We start from the raw sequence: 21,155 nt of genomic DNA, 5'->3' as shown, positions 1-21,155 counted from the left end.
ATCAAATAAAGCTCGAATTTCAACAACCACGGGGTTTCCGGTTTGTGTAAATTAAAGCACAAATGAAATAATTAACAATAATTAACAATAATTATTAATAATAATAATAATAATAATAATAATAATAATAATAATAATAATAATAAAAAACACCCAGAAGAAAAACTTTGTGCAGGAAGTTAGTAAAACACAACTTTGTGAGAAATCGGTCTACACCTCCATTTTTTTATATGAGTAAACCGATAGTTTTCATCGCTGTGGTTTCAAATGTTGCTATTCGTCAAGCATGTCCTTGGTATATTTCAGTTTTATACAAAAATATATTGGCATTTTCAAATTAAAAACAATTACAAGCCTCATATCAATCCTCAAATATTTATTGGATTACACTGCCATTATTATTGTTATTATTATTATTATTATTATTATTATTATTATTATTATTATTATTATTATTACTTTATTTCAGGACATTTAAAAGAAATAATGCATATTATTTACTTTTTTAAAAAAGAAGGAAAAAATGACGTACATCCTTAATTAAACTAAAACATTAAAGCTGACAGAAAAAACATCAGTCTGCTAATATTGGAACAAAACTGCCTTTTGTTCCAACCTTTGTAATTCAGTTGAAGTTTCTCACAGCTGACAGCTTGACATAAAAGTAGTTTCTTTTAAATAGCTGGCAGATAAATATATGTATTTTTTCCTAAATAATTCTTTCACCTTTTTAATTGCCAGAGTTAATTAATCTCTGTCGCAAATTAACCTACTTTGCAGTTTATGTTTTCCAAAAAAAAAAAAAAAAAAACTAAGCTGGAAATGTAATATACATTATAGGCATATATTTTTCCCTTTAACTTTAGGTTTTCTGTTTTTGTTTAGATTATGTTTGTTTCACCATTTTCTATACTTTTATGTTATTGTACCATCAGTTGTCTTCCAGCAAACTTTATTTTAAAAATCTTCAACTGTATTTTGTTTAGTATCTTAGTTTTAGTTAACTTAACAGTCTCCCAAAAAAAAAAAAAATCAACCCAACTCGTTTTATTTTGGAAGGCCTAGCGGAAGTTGCGCAGTAGCTCCGTTGGCTGCCTTTATGACCTCCGCGGCTTTGTTTTCACAACATACCAGACTTGGCCGAATAGGAAGTGCAACAACTTCACTTCGGAGCAACTTCTGATATCTTTTTGTCCTTTCAACCATTTTCTTTGTTGTTTTTCGCCTCTGGGAATCTGCCGCCGACGATTTCAGGATGGTGAAAGTGTCGTTTAATACCGCTTTGGCACAGAAAGACGTGAAGAAAGATGCTGAAACTCTGATCCCCGAGGACGAAACGGTGAGGTTGAAAATGGCTTTTTAAGCTGAACGGGGGGAGCAGAACGGAGAGAGCGAAACCTAAGCTGTTTTTAGCCTATTGGCGGTAGTCCGAAGCATTGCGAACTAGTCTATGTTAATGTGTAACTTGCCGTGTTTTAAAGAAAATATCGTATTTTGCATGACATTAAAAACGTTTAAAAATTCGGAACTCGGCGGACGTTACTTCCTGATTTGGCTTTTAGTGTTTTATTGGGCTTAAACACTAACAGCCATTAAAGGCACATTTTATATAGTTGTAACTTTTCGCTCCACTTTGTTTCGCTCCCACTCCTTAAGTAGACGAATTTGTTGCAAAAATGAAATAATTTTGTAATAATCTCTATGGTTGAAATAGACGTCGGGCTTTAGTTGGATTCTTGTCAGTTTGAGACCGCGGGACGAGCGCAGTTGAGTTTCTTTTTCCTCTATATCTGTTTGGGGAATCAATTCTTAAATAACGCATATAACTGTTGTTTTTAAATACATAAATTATAAAATGGACAAAAATTACAGTAAGGAATTAGTTTTACCAAGTAGGTATTTGCGTGTGTAATTTAGTTTAATATCGCGATATTGACGTATTGTAAATTGCGGAGTGACCTTATTTCACAAAAACCGTGTTGAACAAATAATTTACAGCGGTTTAAAACTAGAAATCTGCAACACTCTCAATTGAGTTTATTTCAAATTGAAATATTGTAAATTTTTTTTGTAATTAGTCCTCTTGAAAACCTACTTTTTTTTAGTCCTGCTTTATCCTATTAGCTTTGTTGCAGGGTTTCGTGGAGACTTGAGGAGAATTAGATTTAGGGGCCTTGCTTCTACTAAGCACATTGTTATAAGAGATTGAACTTATAACTATATTGTTGGAAAGCTTTTAAAACTAGTTTTTTATTATTATTATAATTTAACAATTGGTACACCAGTAGCATGTGTCCTTAACCCTTTTCTGACGTAACTGCTCTCAAAACGAAGGCCATCCAAGTGGGTTGATGTGTCTACAGACCCCAAAATAGTAGGAGTTCCTTAGTTTGATGTTTTTAATTAATAGGACAAATAATTTAGGTATTTGAGTTCTTATGTATTAGGCCCGCTTTGCTATCTTAACCATGTCAGCACCATAAAAGCAAACGGATAAACAGAGGAAGTCCCTGTCATCACATGAACACTCACTCCCTTGGACATCTCACTCTGTGTTTTGTTGGGCTATCTAATCTCCTGACAGTTTGAGAAGTGAACGCTTTCCTTTCTACAGCTGAAGGAAAAACGTGAGCGTGTCAGCAGTAAAACCTGTGTGAGTTCTGGACGGTTTCCTCTCGTGGGCTGGTCACATTCACATGTGAGTGCAGCTCCCGAGTGTGACAGTTTCTCCCGAGGTGTTTTTTTTTTTTTTTTTTTTCTTTTTTCAGATTTGTGCAATTTCACCTTCCAAAAAACACAGCGAGGAACGCCTTTGTGATGTAACGCTTGCAAAAGAGAAATGATTCAACCTTTCAGAGCAGAGCAGGTTCTGCTGATTCGTGTTAAATTTGCAGGAGTAAAGTTAATCACAATCGCTTTTTCTCAGCCAAGTTGCCACCCTGTTGTGAAACAAAATAGTTTTTTTTTTCTTATTCAAGCAGAGGAAGTTTTAGCTCTTTGCATGCAAGTCAAGATCGAGAAAGAGAGAGAGAGAGCAGAGTCTCAGCTCTGTGCAGATAAACTGTTTGCTCGATTGCAAAATCGAATGTGTGCGTTTGGTACAAGTCGGAGATAAAGTGTGAGAGACGACACTTTCTGCACTGTATGAAGGCGGTTTTCTAATCTTGGTTTTCAACAGCGTGGCTTTGTGGGTTTTGTGGTCTGCAGTCTTAATTCATTTTTGATCTCGTTCTGTGTAACCCTTATCTCGACAAGTTTAACGTTTCCTGTTTTAGGGAACGGAGTGCGTGCTAACACAGCAGGTTCTGGACTTGGTTTGGATTGTTTCGCATTGACCTGGATAACATAAAAACAAAAGGCTGGATCTAAAATGTGTAGCTTCTTGTTATCAGCCTAATCCAAATCCAAATGCAATGGACTGTCTTTAAGGACATGATGATAGTATTAAAGTGATATAAAGTGACACTGATCTGTGCTGAGCCAAATTTAAAAAAAGGGGCAGTAGCTCAGGGTAATAATATTTTGGGATTTTTATGAATATAAAAGGTACTCAAGTGTTTTAAAATGTTGAAGTTATAATATTTTTTGGGGGGGTAGGAGGCAGACAACATACAGCTACTGGCCAAGAGACGTAGTAAAGCTTCCACCATCAGCTGGTATCATCGGTTCATATCCAGTTGTGTGTAGTTTTATCTATTAATGTAGTGTAATTTGTAGGCCTGCTACAATAGCGAATGTTTCTGGCCGATAAATTGTCCCAGAAATTATCACAATAAATCATGATATTGTTGTTTTGAGACCATTTTCAAATGTTATAATGGTAATGGCATAAAAATGCAAGAATACATTCTGAAAGATCAATAAACCTTAAATTCTAATGAATATTTAACCCTGGAAGTGTAAGACATTTTAAATATCCAGAATAAATAAACAAAACAACAGAAACAACAAGTAAAATGAATTATGACGTCTCTGAAAACCAAATTGCCCTTCAAAAAAAGGGTCTAGTTGAGACCAAGGCACCATACTGAAGACTTTTCTCATCCAGTTTTTGGTAGAAAGAGGAAGAGAAAAATGATCAATTGTGCAAATAGAAATTATTGTGCTCATTTTAATTTATTAAACAATTAAATGATTTATTGCTTATTGTGACAACCCTTGTAATTTGCATCAGGAAAAATAATGTTTTTTTTTTTTTGTTTGTTTTGTTTTGTTTTTGTGTATAGGGCACCAAATGGTTTCCAGCCCAGGAGCCGACATTCTTGTAAATCCGGCCCTGGATGTGTGAACTCTTTTTTTTTTTTTTTTTTTGTTGACCGTTTAATACTTGAAACGGTTTTGTTAATTGTAGGGATACATTCTGATTTTAAGTCTTTAACTGCTACTTAGAATGAAAAAGAAAAAGTTTCTTTAAGCTCCTCAACAAACAGGGAGTTTAGAGTAAATATGACCGTGCTTCTGTCAGGTTTCATTTCCCACATAGCCAGATACTTAGAGGAGCAAATTAGTCGGCCGACTCAGTCACAAACTTTGAACATGTAACGGCTCCAAAGAATCAGAACGTGTTCCATCATGTTAGCTGTTTCCCAGTGGTAATGAAAAGGCAGCAATGATCCCCTCAGCAGAAGAACCTCCACACACACATTAATGCAGGAATTTCTGGGTCATGTTTAGGGCTGGATGATGTTGGTGTGTGGAGCAGCAGCTACAAGACTTGGACATAAATACACAAGTAGACAATAACACATTTTTTCTGGACGATAAATCGTGCCAGTTCTTATTGAGATAAAAGATGATATTGTCGTTTTGAGACCATTTTCAAGTTAATATATTGATAATGGCAAAATAACCTTAAGCAGTATCAGTTATGATGTCTCTGTTTGTTTTTGCAACAATCATGAACTTTCAGGTCAGACGTGAATCCAACTACCGAGGGGAAAATTTAGATTTCCATCTGAAATATTTTCTCTCAGCAAAGTTGCTGCTGTCCTGCCTCTTCTACATCCTTTCTAACACTTAAGCAACAAGAGTTACTAAATATACGACTGGCATAGAAGCTGATAGCTTGGCACTTACATATTTAGGTAACATTAAATATGTAACCGTCCAAACAGTCTCTCTCCGTATGCTTGTTGTTTTTGGTACATTTTGTGATAGAGAATCATTTTAAATATTGTGCAGCCCTGATCCTGGTTAATTATTTAGTTAAACACACTTTAATATAATATCTAATTCTCAAAACAATATAGCATTAGAACTGTGCCAATTAGTTCACATAAATGAGTATCTCTCTATAATAATTTTTTTTTAAAGTAAAGAAATTATATCCTTGATGTTGAAAAGCAGTTTATTATTTAGATTTACAGATTACAGTCTCTCTTTGTAACTTTTGTCTTTCCAACACAACCAGAAGCTCTAGATTTTAATGTGTAATATTACCCTGAATAACAGGTGGGAAATTATTGAGACCATTCATATGTGAAATGTGGATGAATTTTATTTTATCGGGACAATTATAAACTCTACATAACAATATTTATATGTCCCTCAAACTTCTTGTTAACTTTTACTGTTTATTTCCACTACTTGTTTCATGAATGCAGCAATAGCAATATTAAAAATATATATCAATAAATGGAGCTAGTGGTGCAATAAAAATGGCTAACAATACTTTTTACCATCACTTTTATCTGTATCTTAATAAATACTTATGGAAATAAACAACATGTTTATCATCACAAATCTGCAGAATTTGATCAAAAATTTGAATTAGCTTCTTGTTCCCTCAGTAGTGAAGGTGCTATTGCCTAGTAATGAGTCACTCCTTCAGTGGTGAAAATTAGTAAGACTGATGATGACGAAAACTGCTGCAGCTGAAAACATGCTGCAGGTTGATTTCTGTGGAAACGGTGGCTCTGTGTCTCCCACATGGAGACAATCATGGCCTTTCACTGCGGGCGTACTGACAACCAACTTTACCTGAATGGAAATAGTTCCTGCGGCTCAGGAAGTGGCTCCGCTGGTTTAACTAGGCACTCTGCTCCAAAAAGGAGCCAGAAAACTGAAGTAGTCAAATGAATCCTCTCATCGGGTCAGTTATCGTATCGTTTCATCTCAAATGAAACCATGAAAATAATGATCATTTTAGTCGTCTGTGTGGGAACCCAACACTCCTGCGTTGCAACCAGAACCACCTTGTTTCTGTCTCACGAATCCTCTGAACGTGCAGCTGCAACAGAGGGGGCTTTCTCTTTCACTTTCCCTTTTTTTTTGAGTTGGAAAAAGGGCGGCTGTGCTGTAGTCTCCTTCCTGCTTTTGGCGTGGCCTCTAGTCCACTTGGTGTTCATATATGTAATGAAACTGCACCAGAGTTCACTTCAGTCAAACTGTGACCAAGGTTTTTAGTTCCTTTTCTTGGAGTTCAATTGGGCGTTCACACCTTCCCAAATGAACTGACTAGCGTTCGATTGAAGCGGACCAAACAAGGCTGGTGTGAACTCACCCTTAGTTTCTAATTGCCTTCAGGACAGTGTTTAGTAACACACATCCTCTGTGGTGTGTGTGATGTTGTTCAGCCTATTACAGACTCGTGAGAAGTGTCTCCAGAGGATTTCAGATTGAACATACTTACAGTGCAGGTTTTTGTCTAGTGGTGCGTGCTGGATTAGACCTGTTGATAGCAGCTTTCCCCTCCAGACATGTCCTGCTTTCTTCTGTAAAGCTTTATTACATTGTAAGTAAATCGTTACATTTAGCTTCTAAAGATGTATCTGAATCAACATGTGAAGCTAAAGTTTTCAATAAATTCATGTTCGTTTGTTTTTTTTGCAACCCTAACATGTTTCCTGTTAATAATTTGGCCTCTAACATCTCAAAGAAAGTTCTGTAAGTTCACTGTAAACATGACAGCTTGGAGTGAAGATGACTCTGTAGGGAAACCCCAGATAGAGAGGGAAGCTAACCCTCACCCAGATCAATTAAAAATCCCTTTGAAGGCAGCGGACTTTGCTCTTTGTGTTTTCCCAACTACCCAATGAATATGAGTTTTCAGCTGGAACTTGATCTCTGCCCAGTGTTGATTTATAACAGAACTGCCATTATCTCCAGTTTAGTTATTTTAGTAGGTAGAAAAGTAGAGTTTGAGAGTAAAACTACTTGGAGGATGTTTCCCAATGAGTGTCGCAGGGCCTAAATTAATCTCTAGCTGGTTTGTCTTGACGTTGACACGATGGCGCGCCACAGCTTATCCCCTCACAGGTTCACACGTCACTCTGCGTGCTGCGCTGCCGGCCCCGTGCAGCAAAGGTCTCTGCTGAGCCAACTCTCTGTTAGACGGCGGCAGCTGTAGTGTTTGAGTCGGGAGGTGCAGCATTATCACCTTTCCCTACACAGATTTCTGAAGAAATACACTAAAATCTGGATGTGGGATACGAGAGTGTGATGGTTGAAATTATTATGTTTAGGTCCAAGTAAAAAAAAAAAAAGATGGAAATTTGGAGTAATCAGAAAGTTTTACCACAATGGAGTTGGCAGCTGTTTTCTACAACACATAAAATATTGTTGTTTAAGATACTAAAACAAAAATCATTCAGATGAAGTTCTCAACGTGGTATTTGAGAGAGAGAGTGCCCAATTTAAAATAAATAAATAAATCTTACATTTTTTTGTTTCTAATCAAAGATGTGACTTTTCAAATGAAAAAAAAAAATCAAAATAGATCTAGTATTTGGTAGATCTATAGTTAAATTCCAGCTTAAGATAAACTTGCCAAGCGATGTGAAAATAACATCAAAAACATAAAAAACAAAATTTTTTCTAAATATTGTTGAACAATTTGCAAAATTTGTCAAATCTAGAGTTTTGTTTTTCTTCAGTAAAATTACAGTTCTGAATTAATCACAATTATACGAAGCGCCGCATGATATATCACCACTAACATTGGTATGAGCCGATATTAGTTGTTTTTAACATATCGGTATCGGTCTGATATGCACAACCGATGTTTATCTTCATCTTGTTCATCTATAAGGTTATTTTTTCCAAAGGTTTCAAAATGGAAGAGAAATATGATATCGGTAAATATTGTTGTGGGCCTTAACAGCTATATTAATATCAGATATTGATATCGGTCCAACTTTTCATATCCCCAATTATAAATATATGAATAGATCGTTAATGGAAGGAAAAGAGCTTAAAAACTATAAATAATACTTTGTGTAACAAGATTTTCAAGCCTTTTTCTACCCAGTTTTACCAGCTTATGTGAAGCGCAGTTGACATTTGAGAAAAGTTTCCCTTTTTAAAAGACGTGTTTCAGATTGTTTTGTCTAAATTAGAACAGCTTATTTTAATTGAGGCTGATCCTGTGGTTTCCTCTGAGCGTAACGAGGACAAAACGTCTTCATCAAGCCTTCCCCGTGCCGTTATAAAGTCCAAAGTGCAGCTGCATGTAAAACTTGCTGTTCTGTGGTTGTTGTTTCACTTCTTTCTGTTTGCATTTGTTGCACCATGTCTGAAGTGATGCATTCAATGGACGACCAAAAACTAGTTTTTTCTTTTCTTTAGCGGTCACTAAACAGTTTTTAAAAATTTGAATCAACTATGCTAATGCTATAGTAAAGACACTGTAGTAAAAAAAAAAAAAAACAGCAACCATTTCAATCCCGGTTTGCGTTTTTTTATTTTTTTGTTGTAGGAAAACAAAACTTAAGTGTCTGAGCAATTTTACGATCTCTGAACTTTTTCTAACCCTTCACATTGTAACCCAGCCTCGCCCAAACGCCCCACTAGAAACTATGACAGATGTTTGTTTTAATGTAGTTATATGTAAAAAAGACATGTAAAATCTTGATGTTTTTCCTACTTGTTCTTTTATCCTCACTCCTGTTGAGGTCAGATTGTTTTTAAAGACACAGGTGGGAACCTGTGAGAAGCTGATTGTAGACCAGCTACCTGGGCAGAAACCTGGATAATTTACTAGCTAACATCAGTTTGTTTTGCTGGTTTTACTGTACAAAAGCAGAACAGCAACTAAATATTTAGCATGATAAAAATTTGATAATTGCTATAACTATAATTGCTGGGTCTCCTCTGTATTTTTTATTTCTTTTTCCTCAAGTCTGTGTACAAAAATCAAAATAAATGTTAGAAATTGCAAATGGGATTGTAAATTTTGAGACATGTCATTATTATCAGCAACAGGAATAATTATTGCTTTTCGGTTCCTTTTCTTCATTTTCAGTTTTTTGTAGTTAAAACTGGGAAACTATTATATTTTCCCGAAGGCAATAAAACCTCAACAGTCTCCTACACAACCCTGTCCAGTGCAGACATCGTTACAGTTTGTTGTTCGGCTTGTGGCTCATTTTAGCAACACAAATATTACAGGTAATCAGTAGCGCTGCTCCGATCCCATGTCGTCATCTGCATCGGTCCCGATATTCAAACACATTCTAGATCGGGTATTGAGACGATGGGCCTGGACCATAAGGGCAGATCTAGTCAGTCTAATTCTATAGCGGCGTCATGCTGTATTATTTATTTAACATTAAGAATAACTAATTTCACTTTGTGAACGATTAGAAAGAAGATTTGTTACAGTTTGTTTTACTTATCTAACCATGGTTAGTCAGTCTGTTATTTTTGTCAGTTTCAGTTTCTTTATTATTTATTTTACATTGCCTGTTTTACTCCCAACTGTGTTGACTGAACAATTTAAATGTGTTGTTGTTTGACCAAACTTCTGAACCTAGCTAAATTTGTAATTCAGTAAATTTATGTCTGTGTTTAAAAACGTTCTAAGTCAGTTCAGCACTGTTTTTCTGTATCGATCTTCAGAATTCAAATTCCCATTCGGTGGAGATCCTATAAAAGATGTGAAGAAGAAGAAGGAGTGTTTTAGCTAGGTGTGCTGTTTGCCAGAAGGCTAATCATTAGTGAGAACAGTTAGTTATTGCGTTTTATGCGGCTGTTACAGTCGGCCTTCTCACCACATCATGAAACTGCTTGTGTAGGCAGTGGAGTTTCCTCCCCTGTGCCACTTTCTGTAAACTCAACTCATCTTCTGAGCCGTTTTATTCCCATACAGGAGGAGCTTTCTGGTCCACTGACCACTGCTACACCTTCACATAACCATACAAGTTTGGATTTCTCACCAAACATCTTGTTGGCTCCACATGCGGTTTTCCAGTCGTGCGTTCTCTGGTTATCATCTCAGGCATGTGGACCAGTTGAGAAGGATTACAGCCTAATCAAGCAGAGAGACTCAGCCACAGAGCTCTTTGGCTGCCTCCCACCGAGCGCCGCCGGCCCACTAAAACTCAAGAAGAGGGTGAGAGAGGGGCGGATTAAGCAGACAGGCAGGAACTGAGTTTGGCAGCGCTGGGGTTCAGACAGCGCAGATTCACACGACCGCTTCCCTCTTTTACCGCTGCCTCTTAGCGCGACTTCATAAGCCGAGCATAATGGCGTCCTAATAACCAGGCTGCTTCTTAATGCCTGCTCCCAGACTCCTTAAAGCTGGCCGTTTTCTAGTGGAAGAGGAGGATTTAACTGTTTGTAAATCACTTAAACTAATCACACTGCGATTTGTGAAGCTAACTCACGCGTGGTCTTAAGCGTCGGGGTCATTTGGGTCCCCTCAAGCGTTGGTTGGGGGCGCACTGACTCACAAAGTTTTTTTTTTTTTTTCCATCTGTTTGTTTTCAGGAACTGACGGTCAGACAGGACAACCCCCACAACCTTCATACTCCCCTGACCGTCTCGCTAAGAGAGCTAATAGCATTTGTTGCATTTTAGTCATTTTCCAAGAAGACCTACTTTGTTTTTTCTGGGAGTGTTCAAACCTTCTCCAGCATTTTCCTCTGAAATTCTTGGTACCAGCAAAGTACTGAACTAATCCTCTAACCAGTCCTTCTCTGTAGCAGCGTAACCTGCTGGCTGCCTGCAGAGTTGAGGGTTTAGAGTTTCATGTGTTTGTGTCGGTGCACTGAAATTAAAGCTGTTCTGGACACCGATACTCGGTGCCGTCGCCACAGAAACGCAACCCTTTGCTCAGTGGAAAAAATGCTTGGAGCCACTTCGCTCTATTTCTATATAATATGGTCGTATTCAGAGACAGATAAATAGATAAACATGCCTTTAAAATAAACCCTTAGACTTTTAGTTAGATAAAACATTTTAAACAAAGAATTTTTATATTTTAGTAGGAATTATGTAGAATTAATATAAAAATGTAAATATATATTTTTCATGTTTATTTCATATGCATCTCTTGGCCTTTTTATTATGCTAATTAATTATTGATTTAAAGTAGATTCAGACTGTTTTCTAGATCGATACTGTTAAATCTATATAGCAATGTTTGCAGACCTGCTAACATTGCTATTGTTTATTGTCTCACAAGCCACACTAAGATGTCTCCTTCAGTGCAAAAGAAAAAAAAAGTAACACTTTTGTCGTTTAACATTTAGTGCTTTTTCAGAGTGTTGTAATACTTTTTTATTTCAAGAAAACACCCTGAACTAGAAACTCATTCTGGTGCTGCTGAATTGAACCAATGCATTCCTCCATGTGCTCCACTCAAATAGGCACTTCATTTTCTCTAGAAGTGTCTTACAGAAATGCCAATGTTGACTTTGAGTTGCAAAAGTTAGAATTTATTCCCACATGGAGTAAATTATGAAAAGGTTCAGGAAGCTGTTTATCTGTGAAATCATTATCAGTGTGGACGGAGGAGGGTTAGGTAGCGTAGTTTGTTGAGCAGCTCATTTAACATTTTATTTACATATATCATTTTCAGTGTACAGAGTTTACCCCAGTGTATGAAAAGCCTGGCGGGCCACCAGGTTTTACTTGCACCCCCTCCAGACTTTATTTTTTATGTTGGCTTTTTTAAGACTTTATAGTCTGTGTTTAGGGATTGTTCACTATGTCAACCAATAACACATAATCACCCAGTGATACTTTCAGATTTCCTGTTTTTAACTGGAACAAAATGTGAACATTGAATTTACATTTCACATTGAAAATACAAACTAACTGAAATCAATGTTAGTCGTAACACTTTTAAATATTAACTATCACAATAACTAGTATTCTTATGATGTTCTGACCACATTATAAACTCTTTACCTTCTAAAATGTTTTTTGTTGCTTTAAACAAGTGGCACCAAACCTTTTGCAAACTTAGTTTGAATGCATGGTACCTATAAGTAATTAGCCAACGCTAATAATAATTTGTGACATTTTGTGAAGCCCTAAATGCAGTATTTTATGCTATTTTTCTTTCATTTTTCTCTTGTAGCAGAGTTGGTAAGTGCAATAATAAAGAAAAAAACCCCAGAATAAAATCAGCCAATAATTGTAAGCTATTGTTCAAATGAAGTGTTTGCAAGAACTCTCTTTTTAAAACCTGTTTAGATCATCAAAATCGAACAGAATTATTTTAAAATGGGAAATGAGACTAGTTGTTCCTGTGCTCTATTCAAAACCACCAAATTAGGAATTTAATAATAATAGCAATCACTCTGATAAATACAAGCTCAACCAGACATTACTGAAAGTGTCGAAGTAGCAAACATGATCATCTCAGTGTGTGCTGTGAGTGAACATTATAACTTTACACCTCTGTCTTTCTAATTGCATCACGGTGCGACGTGTTCATAGGTCATTTCAGCTTCCTCAGAATGAGCTGTGTGTACAGATAACCTTACCAAAGATGTGTGATACAAACAGGACAGCCTACAAAGGTCGGCCATTTTAAAAGATAAACAGTCTCCTTCCTTCCTGTTCTGTAGAATCAATGAGGCATAAATATAGATTTCATGTCTTGTCTGGAAACAGTCTGCATGTAACATCAGGTTTCTACTGCTCTACATCCTGTGCACCATGTTTACTAGTTTTTATTTTAGTTTAATTCCATTACTGATGCCATACCTCGCATATGTTAGGTTATCTGTGTTTATATTCATTCTTTATTTAGACTTTTATGCTTTTCTTTTCTTATGTAGTTAGTCTCCAAAGTTTAATTATCTACATAATCTTACTTTAATCTTTTTGTAGCATGTAAAGCCCAAATCTATGGTAGAAAAACTGCTTAACAGCTGAAATTAGTAGCATGAGGGACAAACTGTCTCGACCAGAACATCCCTTAATGTTGATCATAATAGAAGCTGTTTCCATTACACATGTGCACAAGACTTTGTTGATATTCCTGCTAATGCAAACAAAACCAACAAAAAATAAAATTTTGCAAAGCTGTTTCTCTGTTAAATAAGAAATGCAATTAACATCACATGTGAATAAGTTTGTTAATGCCATAAGTCATTTAAAAACGCGCCAAGTCGTCATCCTCCTACCGCTTCCTGTCTTCTTCGTGGTTTTCGCCAGTAGTAACAGCTGGGTTGTTGATCTCGTGATTGGTGTGATGTGAAAAAAGCATTTCTGTCACAGTTTTGCGAAGCACACTAATTTCAATACGGCCGAAAAACCACCTCAAACATTTTTAGCAAAAAACGTGAATTTTTTTCGCCTTTCCATCAAGCGAATTTGTTTTCGTAATTGTACGGCCAATGGAAACGCAGTTAGAGACTCCCTAAACCATCAAGTTAGACCAGCTTCATGAAAAAAATAGTTTAATGGTGATGTTTTCCTTCTTCTGAACATCTTTTTATTTAATTTGCTGTTGCGTCATTTCGATCACTTTGAATAACCCAAATGAGGCGATCAGACTACGGTCTGCAGTCGTGGCTTCGTTTTAAGAAGACTTTCAGACGACTGAACATACCGTTCCTCCTGTGTGAGGCATCAGTATACTTGAATGTGCAGACAGAAGAGTGTGGTAATGAGGGCGTGTGCGATGCGGTTGTGAAACGCTCGTCCGAAGGCCTGTCGGGTCTCGTTGGCAAAACAGGAAAATCAGAGCGTCTGCGTCCAGAGGCAACTTGCAGAAACTTCCTGACATGTGGAAGGCCTGCTTGTTTTCCAACTCCCACGTAAATAACGATTGAAATGGAGGTAAAAATCAGATCAACTTGATCAACCTTTGCACATGGAAAACAGTTTTCAAGTATTTAGTAAGCAATGCTTCCTTCCACTTCACTCCCTACGTGTGTGTGGGCTCCCTCTAATAAAATCAGCCCTTAATCTTTAACCTGCCAAGCCCGTATAAACCTAAACACAAAACTCAACCTCCTGATTAAAAACAACTCACAGCAGCTGGTTTAGGGTAATGCCAGTGAGCGCCAAGCTGAAAAGTACTCAAATGGACGTTTTATTTTTCGACGAAATCTCTCTCCGTTGTAGTTTTAGGCTCGTCAGACTTGTTTCTGCAGCGTGAACGGGAGTGGCTGGGTATCTCTGTAATAAACGCCGTTTGGAATGGGCTCGTTCGTGCCTCATTGTTGAAAACATTTGGAAGCCATTTGACAAAAACCGCCTGTTCAGAGACGCAGCTTCAGAACTGAGCTGAGTGATATTCTCAATCGAGTTCCTCTTTTTATCCTTTTTTAGTTTAGTTCCTTTTTTTTCTCCAGCCTCAACGTCAGGACCCTCCTCAACGGCTTTCCAGCCCGTCAAAACTGACCACATCTTATGCAAAGGCCCTCTTTGCCCCAAAACAACTTTTCTTTGGTTCCTCTTTTCTCAACAGTTGCTCTGCTCCTCTTATCGGTGTCCAGGAAGCGTCAATGTTTTTCTTTTTGAATTTCCTGTATGCTGAAGGGGAGGTCTGAAAGTGCTGACTGTCCAGCTGCGGTTTTTTCTCATGAATGAGGCGTTTTGTGCCAACGTCGGGACTGCAAACTTTCTGAACACAAAGGCGCATGTCATACTGCTCGGCGTTATCAATTGGAAAGTCTTCTAAAACAACATGACCTTTTAGTTCCACTTTACAATTATGCACTGCTTTTGTTTTGGTCTCACCAATAAAATCCAGTCGATTGTGGATTTTTTTTTTAATACGGAAACATAGGAAATGCTTAAGATTGAATGAATACTTTTGGGATAACAGCAACACAATGGCTCCATAAAACAAAGATAGAAAAGCCGTCTGTTATATTTATACTCTTTGTGTTGATAGGAGAAACATGGCATTGTGTCCTTGAAGTCAAATCAAGTCCGTTTGTGTAGAACATTTCACTAACAAGGGCATTCAAACTGATTTACATCACCATTTACTCACCAAACTCAGTGTTTTGGCAGTTTTGCAGTTTTCTGGAAGTTTCATATTTGTGATACATGGAAACTGAACGGAAAAAAAAAAATTCAGTGTATTGGGAAACATTTTCTTTAAAAATAATAATAAAATAATAAAAAATATTTAATCCAAAAATTGACTTTGAAAGTTAAATCAATTTGATCCTTTCCTTCCTGCTCCTGCTTTGTGCCGCCTGTCGCAGGCTGTGGGAACAACAGCAGGAAATGTTGGTGTCCCTGAACTGCACTGGGCGACGGACAACACGGCTGCTGTTCAGAGATAAATTTTAGTTTTACTTTCAAGTTGTGTCAAAAGGGGAATAACAGATTTTTAATGTTTTACATCTTGTAAACTTGGACTTTGGCTTTTCTTGGAAGAGCCTGTTGTTTCCTCACGCTTCTCTTCTTCTGGTGGGGGTTTACACAAGACTGCAAGACCTGACATAGATTAGCTCACACAAACAGGAAGCAAGGCTGAAGCACATCAGGTGGTTTTGAATGAACTACGTGCACTTTTATACAGATATATATGCCTGTCTTTCAGGCTTGATGCTTTGATTCTGCAAAGTGAGGTTGAGAAACATTACTCATCTGTTTCTCGTTTCACTGTTTCTTTTGTTTTATTGTTTTTTTTTGTTGTTTTTTTTCTCCCTTCCTCAACTTCCATGTCTGCTTGTGGTCTGCTTTGTGATGAGTCATTCTATCCTCTGTGTTCCTGTAAAGAGATGTGAAACCTTCATCTAACAACAAAAAAAATGTTTTATTTTCTCACAAAGACCCACTTCGGCCTGCCGTCACACCCTGGCCTCTGGGTGACTTTCTCTGGAGGGTTTCCAGACTCCCAGGCGGTCTTCCTGTTTATGATCAAACTCTGATCTTTTCTGTTCCTGGACCAGCAGCTGCCTCAAAGCTGGCAAAGACTTAAAATGTCCACATAAAAAAAAATAATTGTAAATTCAACCAGGAATTTACCGTTTTGGGGTGTTTTTCAAGTAACACTTTCAAACAGCGTAATTAATACCCAGAGAGGAACAGATCCACTTTTTTTTTTACTTCTGATACCAATATCTGAGGTTTGGAATTAGGGAATACCGATCCTATGCGAAAAAACTTAAAATGTTTTTTTGTTTTTTTTAACACAGACATTAAATGTACTGAATTACAATTTTTTTATAACTGCACCAGTACAGCAAACTTAGATGCACCAAGCTTGGTTAAAACACTCAAAAACAACTTTAATTTATTCAGTCTAAAACAATAGACTGACTGGCAACAGGTATTGTTTCACAGCACAGGTGAAACAATACCTGATAACACAAGTCATTGTGTTATTAATGAAGAAGCCAGCAACAGGCCCGATGTGCTGCAGTCGACCAATCCCTGATAACCTCTCTTCTCTCTCTCCTGCAGGATGCCGAGGCGGCTCTGCTGGTCCGTCGCCAGTCTCGAACCTGGTGCTGGTGCATGTGTCTGGGTCTGGCCCTCATGCTGTCTGGGGTGGTGGTGGCAGGAGCCTACCTGTACCGCTACTACATCCTGGAGGTGAACACAAGTCACTATAGCACTGCGGAAGTATCTCAAGTGAGGAAACAAAAATATGCGGGATACTGTGTCTTTTCTTCACCCCACACGGGTTTCCATAGAGTTTAGGTGTGAAGACGGGTCTGGTGACACAACCATCTGTCCAACCATTGTCTATATACCCGGTTATCCTTGCTGGGTTCTGGTGCCTATTTCCAGCGGTCATTGGGCGAGAGGCGGGGCGACACAGAGACACACAAACACACCCTATGGGCAACATGGAGAGACCAATTAGCAGTCATGTTTTTGGTCTGTGGGAGGAAGCTCGAGTGCAGAAAGAGAACGCCACGCAGGCACAGGGTCAACATGCCAACTCCATGAAGAAAGAACCCAGGTCGGGATTCCAATCCAGGACTTTCTTGCTAAACACCAACGTATGGATAAGTGGGCATACAGTAGGACTGAGCGATGAAACAACAATGATATCTGTTGGGATAGACACACGATCAATAGAAAATAGTCGATAGTTTCACTGAACTTGAATCCAGAGCTGCACAACATTCTGCGGGATGTAGGCAAAGGAAAGTTTTAGCTACTCAACCTTGCACGGCTAGCTAGGAAAGGTGGGTGACATCAACTAACTCACTCACTCTCCTGTTACCTAGCAACGACCTGTTAGGTTCATAGTTGGCACTTTGAATCTCGCATTGGCCTCGCTCACTGTTGCCGGGTCGTTTATGGAATGCCAGCCTGGTCATGTACGTGTGGAAATTTCACATCACTTTGACGTTTACGCAACGCACGATCGACATGATGTTTACACGTCCAATAGATGTCCAAATGTTATACGCCATTAACGTGTAAATAATTCATAAAGTAGGTGTTGACGGCACATCAGCAAAGCTTAAAATATGTGTTGTTCTGTTTCAAAAGCGCAACTAGAACTAGAAACATTTTCATCCTGATATGAACGCTAAACGGATGGACATGTCTGCAGCGACTGCACAGAGAGCACACTTAGTGTTTACAGAAGCATCCTCTGCTTATGTGTCAAAAATCTCAATATGTTTCTATAAATGTTTTCTTTTTCTCCCTTACCAAAGCCGGAAGATGAGGTCTTCTTCTGTGGTGTGAATTACCGCGAGGAGGACTACATGATCGCTGATGAGGAGGTTTGTGAAAACTGCATTTTCTCCATATTAGCTTATTCTCATGTTCTAAAGGTATTTAGTTTTTTTTTTTTTCTTTAGAAATAACTTTTTAAAAAATTAGCTCCCAGGCAAACCTTATTTCAAAGCGACCGTGTTGATTCCTGTACCGGTGCGGTCCACAGATGCCAAACAGGAACTTCCAGCGATTGCTGGAAGAGAAGATCAGAGTGCTGGAGCGGGAGCAGGTGGAGTTCATCAACGTGCCCGTGCCAGACTTCGAAGACGGAGACCCTGCCGATATCGTCCACGACTTCCAGAGGGTGAGGAAGCTGACAACTCGGAGAGAACAGAACGTTTGACGGAGAAGTGCTGAACGTGCCGTTTTTTTTTTTTTTTTTCTCTCCCAGAGGCTGACCGCTTACCTGGATCTGAACCTGAACAAATGCTACGTCATCCCACTCAACACCTCCATCGTCATGCCTCCCAGAGATCTTTTGGATCTGCTCATCAAAGTCAAGGTATTACAAGGTTTTCCTGCCAGCCGTCTGTGACGCAAATCCAGGCTGATTCCCTCTCGGGGAACTCGACGTGTGTTTGTTGTTAGTTGGTCTGAATGAAAAACGATCTAAGTCTTTGTGACATCGTAGCGTTTTCGAAACGCCCCGACGTGTTGGAACAGATATTCAGACACCATTTTTTTCTCCCCTTAATGTTAAATAAGGCCTGATGCAGCATGTGCAATTCCAAAGGAATGCATGCGTCACATTATTCTTACAACACTCAAGCAAAGTAATTGAGATGTATAATGTTGTTCTCCATGCACAGCAAATTTAAAGGAAATGTGGCCTCAAAAAAAAGAGCTGATTCCAGGATGTCATGACTAATCTATGACAGCCTGTTACGGAAATTTTGAGATTAATCTTAGGAATTTAATTATTAAGAAATCAAGAAAGTTTCCGAGTTTAAAAAGTCAAAATTTTGCTTGGAAAAAAAACTCAAAATTTTGAGATTAATCTCAAAATTCCTTTGTTGGAAATTTCTGTTTTAAAAGTGGAATGTTTTAAACTTTTGATTCTCAGAAATTTAAAAAAATGTTTCTAGAACTTTTCTGAAGTTTTTTTTTGCCCCTCCTGTTTTTCCTATCTGCAACGGCTCTGATGTGGCAGTTGGCATTCTTTAGTCTGTTACTGCAGAATAAAACAGAAGAAGGAAGAAATATTTTGAAACAAAAAGATTTCTCTGTGACAGAGATGTCTTTCCCCTCTGCCAGGCTGGCTCCTACCTGCCCCAGTCGTACCTGATCCACGAGGAGATGATGGTGACGGAGCGCCTTGAGAACGTCGACCAGCTGGGGTACTTCATCTACAACCTCTGCCACGACAAAGAAACCTTCAAGCTGCAGCGCAGAGACACAATTCTGGGTGTGTAGCTTTTCCACATAACACAACAACACACACACACCAACAAAATACTGAACCATTTCCCAGGTAAATGAACTTTAAGCACAGATGAATTCCACATCTTGAATGTTTTCAAACTTGACAACCACACATTTGACTGTATTCTTTTAGGATTTTGTGCCATGTGTAGCTGTTAAGTGGGAGGAAATGATAGTTTTCAACACGTTTTTGTTGTGGAAAAAAAAAAAAATCAGCACTGTGAACATCGCCGTCCTCGAGTGTCCAGTCGAGAGATCCAGGTCACGGCACCAGATTGTTGTGGACAAAAAAATTAATTGCCAAGCATTTCTAGATGAAAATCACTCAGAACATTAATAAAATCTGAATGTATTCAGCTTTTAATTTAAATTTTTTTTGGTTTTCTTCCTGACTTCTTTTCAAAATAGTTCATCTATTAGTGATTGGATAAACGGTATCCAGGAACAACTATTTTTTTCAAGTCTTGCTGCCGTTTTTCAATTGGATTTATGTCTGCCTTTGACTAGGCCACTATAGCAAGAGACTGTACTTTGACCAGAACTGTTTCTGGTGTTTGTTTTTTCTTTTTTTTCCACACTTATTAATAAGCACATGACTTCTGAAGGCAGTTGTGGTATTTTTGTTAAAGGGTATCAGGAAAAAGGGGTAGAATACAAATGGAGGTCACAGTTGTTTCTGTCTACAAAGTTTTTCCTTCCACTTAACTTTACTTGTGCTGTTCAGAAATCCAAAGAAAACACATTAAAATTTGTGTTTGAAAAACTATTAGATGTGGAGAAAACTGAAGGCCTTGGAATACGTTTCCAAGGCGACCGCATTAACTTAGCGGAGGACCAAAAGTGCCGTTTACGCGACGTAACGAAGAACCTTTGTGCCGTCTCACAGGTATGCAGAAGCGTGAAGCTCTCAACTGCCACAAGATTCGTCACTTCGAGAACAAGTTTGTGGTGGAGACTTTGATCTGCGAGCCTTGAGACGCCGAGATCGCAGCTCTTAAAATCGCAGGCACCAGCCGAGATCGTGTTTCTTCATCGTCACCTATCTGTTTTTCTGTTCTGCAATAAAGAGTTCTGAGCAAGAGAGAGGAGTGAAATGTGAAGCTGTGTGGTAAATATCTACTGAATGTTAATTAAGGTAAAAGCTTATTATTTTCTGTTTCTTTTTCTGCTTGGGAATCATCTAGGAAGCTATAATGCTTAGCCGAATATCCATGTATAAATTATTTTAATCAAAACGTCTGCAGAAAATAGCAGCAGTTTGCTTCCATAGATATGGGTACATCTGTTATTTGCAGTTCTTTCAGTTTAAATATGAAAACCTTGGGCGACAGGGCATCTTTTGTACAACTGATTCTGGTTTTCGAACCTCAAAAACCAGAATCAGTTCTAGAGAGACTTTTTATTAATGTTTGTGGTAGTTAATAACATGCTGCACCAATTGTCTGGAATACATTCTTAATGGGAGATTACAGAACCATATTTCTTTTTTTTTTAACTCTGGAAACGACAGGCAAAAAGTGGAAAGGGAAACCCAGAGGAGTAAGGGCTAGCAGGAAGCACACTTATGTTAAAGTCTTTTTCAAATGTTTTTTTTTTTTCTAAAAGTCTCAGTTTTGATAACTTTTTTTTTGTTTTTCTTGTACTAATTTGTGTATATAAGCTCTTCAATTAAATAAACAGACCAACTCAATAAACCAAAAAATGGATTTAAAAAACCCCAGCAGTCTACATTGTCTTTAATTTATTGTGATTGATTTAATGGTGGTTTAACTATATTTCTTCTCACACACACAGCATCATGCTAAATGTTGTATGGGTGCTGTCAGGGTCTGGACATAGGATCAGCTGTC

At 38.0% G+C, this 21,155-nt stretch overlaps 1 protein-coding gene across 2 annotated transcripts; it reads left to right on the top strand.

Moving 5' to 3' along the window:
- Positions 1-1,114: 1,114 nt before the first annotated feature.
- On the top strand, positions 1,115-21,020 carry LOC106927245 (integral membrane protein 2B). 2 transcript variants are annotated; one of them, XM_015002684.2, is made up of 7 exons: positions 1,115-1,339; positions 16,606-16,776; positions 17,820-17,888; positions 18,050-18,187; positions 18,275-18,385; positions 19,138-19,288; positions 20,192-21,020. In XM_015002684.2, exons 1-7 carry the CDS (start codon positions 1,256-1,258, stop codon positions 20,278-20,280), a joined length of 813 nt encoding a protein of 270 aa, XP_014858170.1. In that variant the 5' UTR covers positions 1,115-1,255; the 3' UTR covers positions 20,281-21,020. The 2 variants fall into 2 exon arrangements, with proteins under 2 accessions (XP_014858170.1, XP_014858171.1); XM_015002685.2 differs by having other exon boundaries at positions 1,116-1,339; positions 16,606-16,737.
- Positions 21,021-21,155: the final 135 nt, after the last annotated feature.

The sequence above is a fragment of the Poecilia mexicana genome, unplaced genomic scaffold (genome assembly GCF_051168715.1).
Source record: "Poecilia mexicana isolate PSO_F unplaced genomic scaffold, ASM5116871v1 scaffold_2, whole genome shotgun sequence".
In the NCBI taxonomy this organism is placed as follows: Eukaryota; Metazoa; Chordata; class Actinopteri; order Cyprinodontiformes; family Poeciliidae; genus Poecilia; species Poecilia mexicana.
Note: the sequence above shows the minus strand (reverse complement) of the source record. Positions and strands in the feature narration are given on the sequence as shown.

Coding starts and splice junctions, on each gene's coding strand:
- LOC106927245 (XM_015002684.2), top strand. CDS start 1,256: ATGGTGAAAGTGTCGTTTAATACCGCTTTGGCACAGAAAGACGTGAAG. Junction 1,340..16,605: donor TGATCCCCGAGGACGAAACG/GTGAGGTTGAAA, acceptor TCTCTCCTGCAG/GATGCCGAGGCGGCTCTGCT. Junction 18,188..18,274: donor TCGTCCACGACTTCCAGAGG/GTGAGGAAGCTG, acceptor TTTCTCTCCCAG/AGGCTGACCGCTTACCTGGA.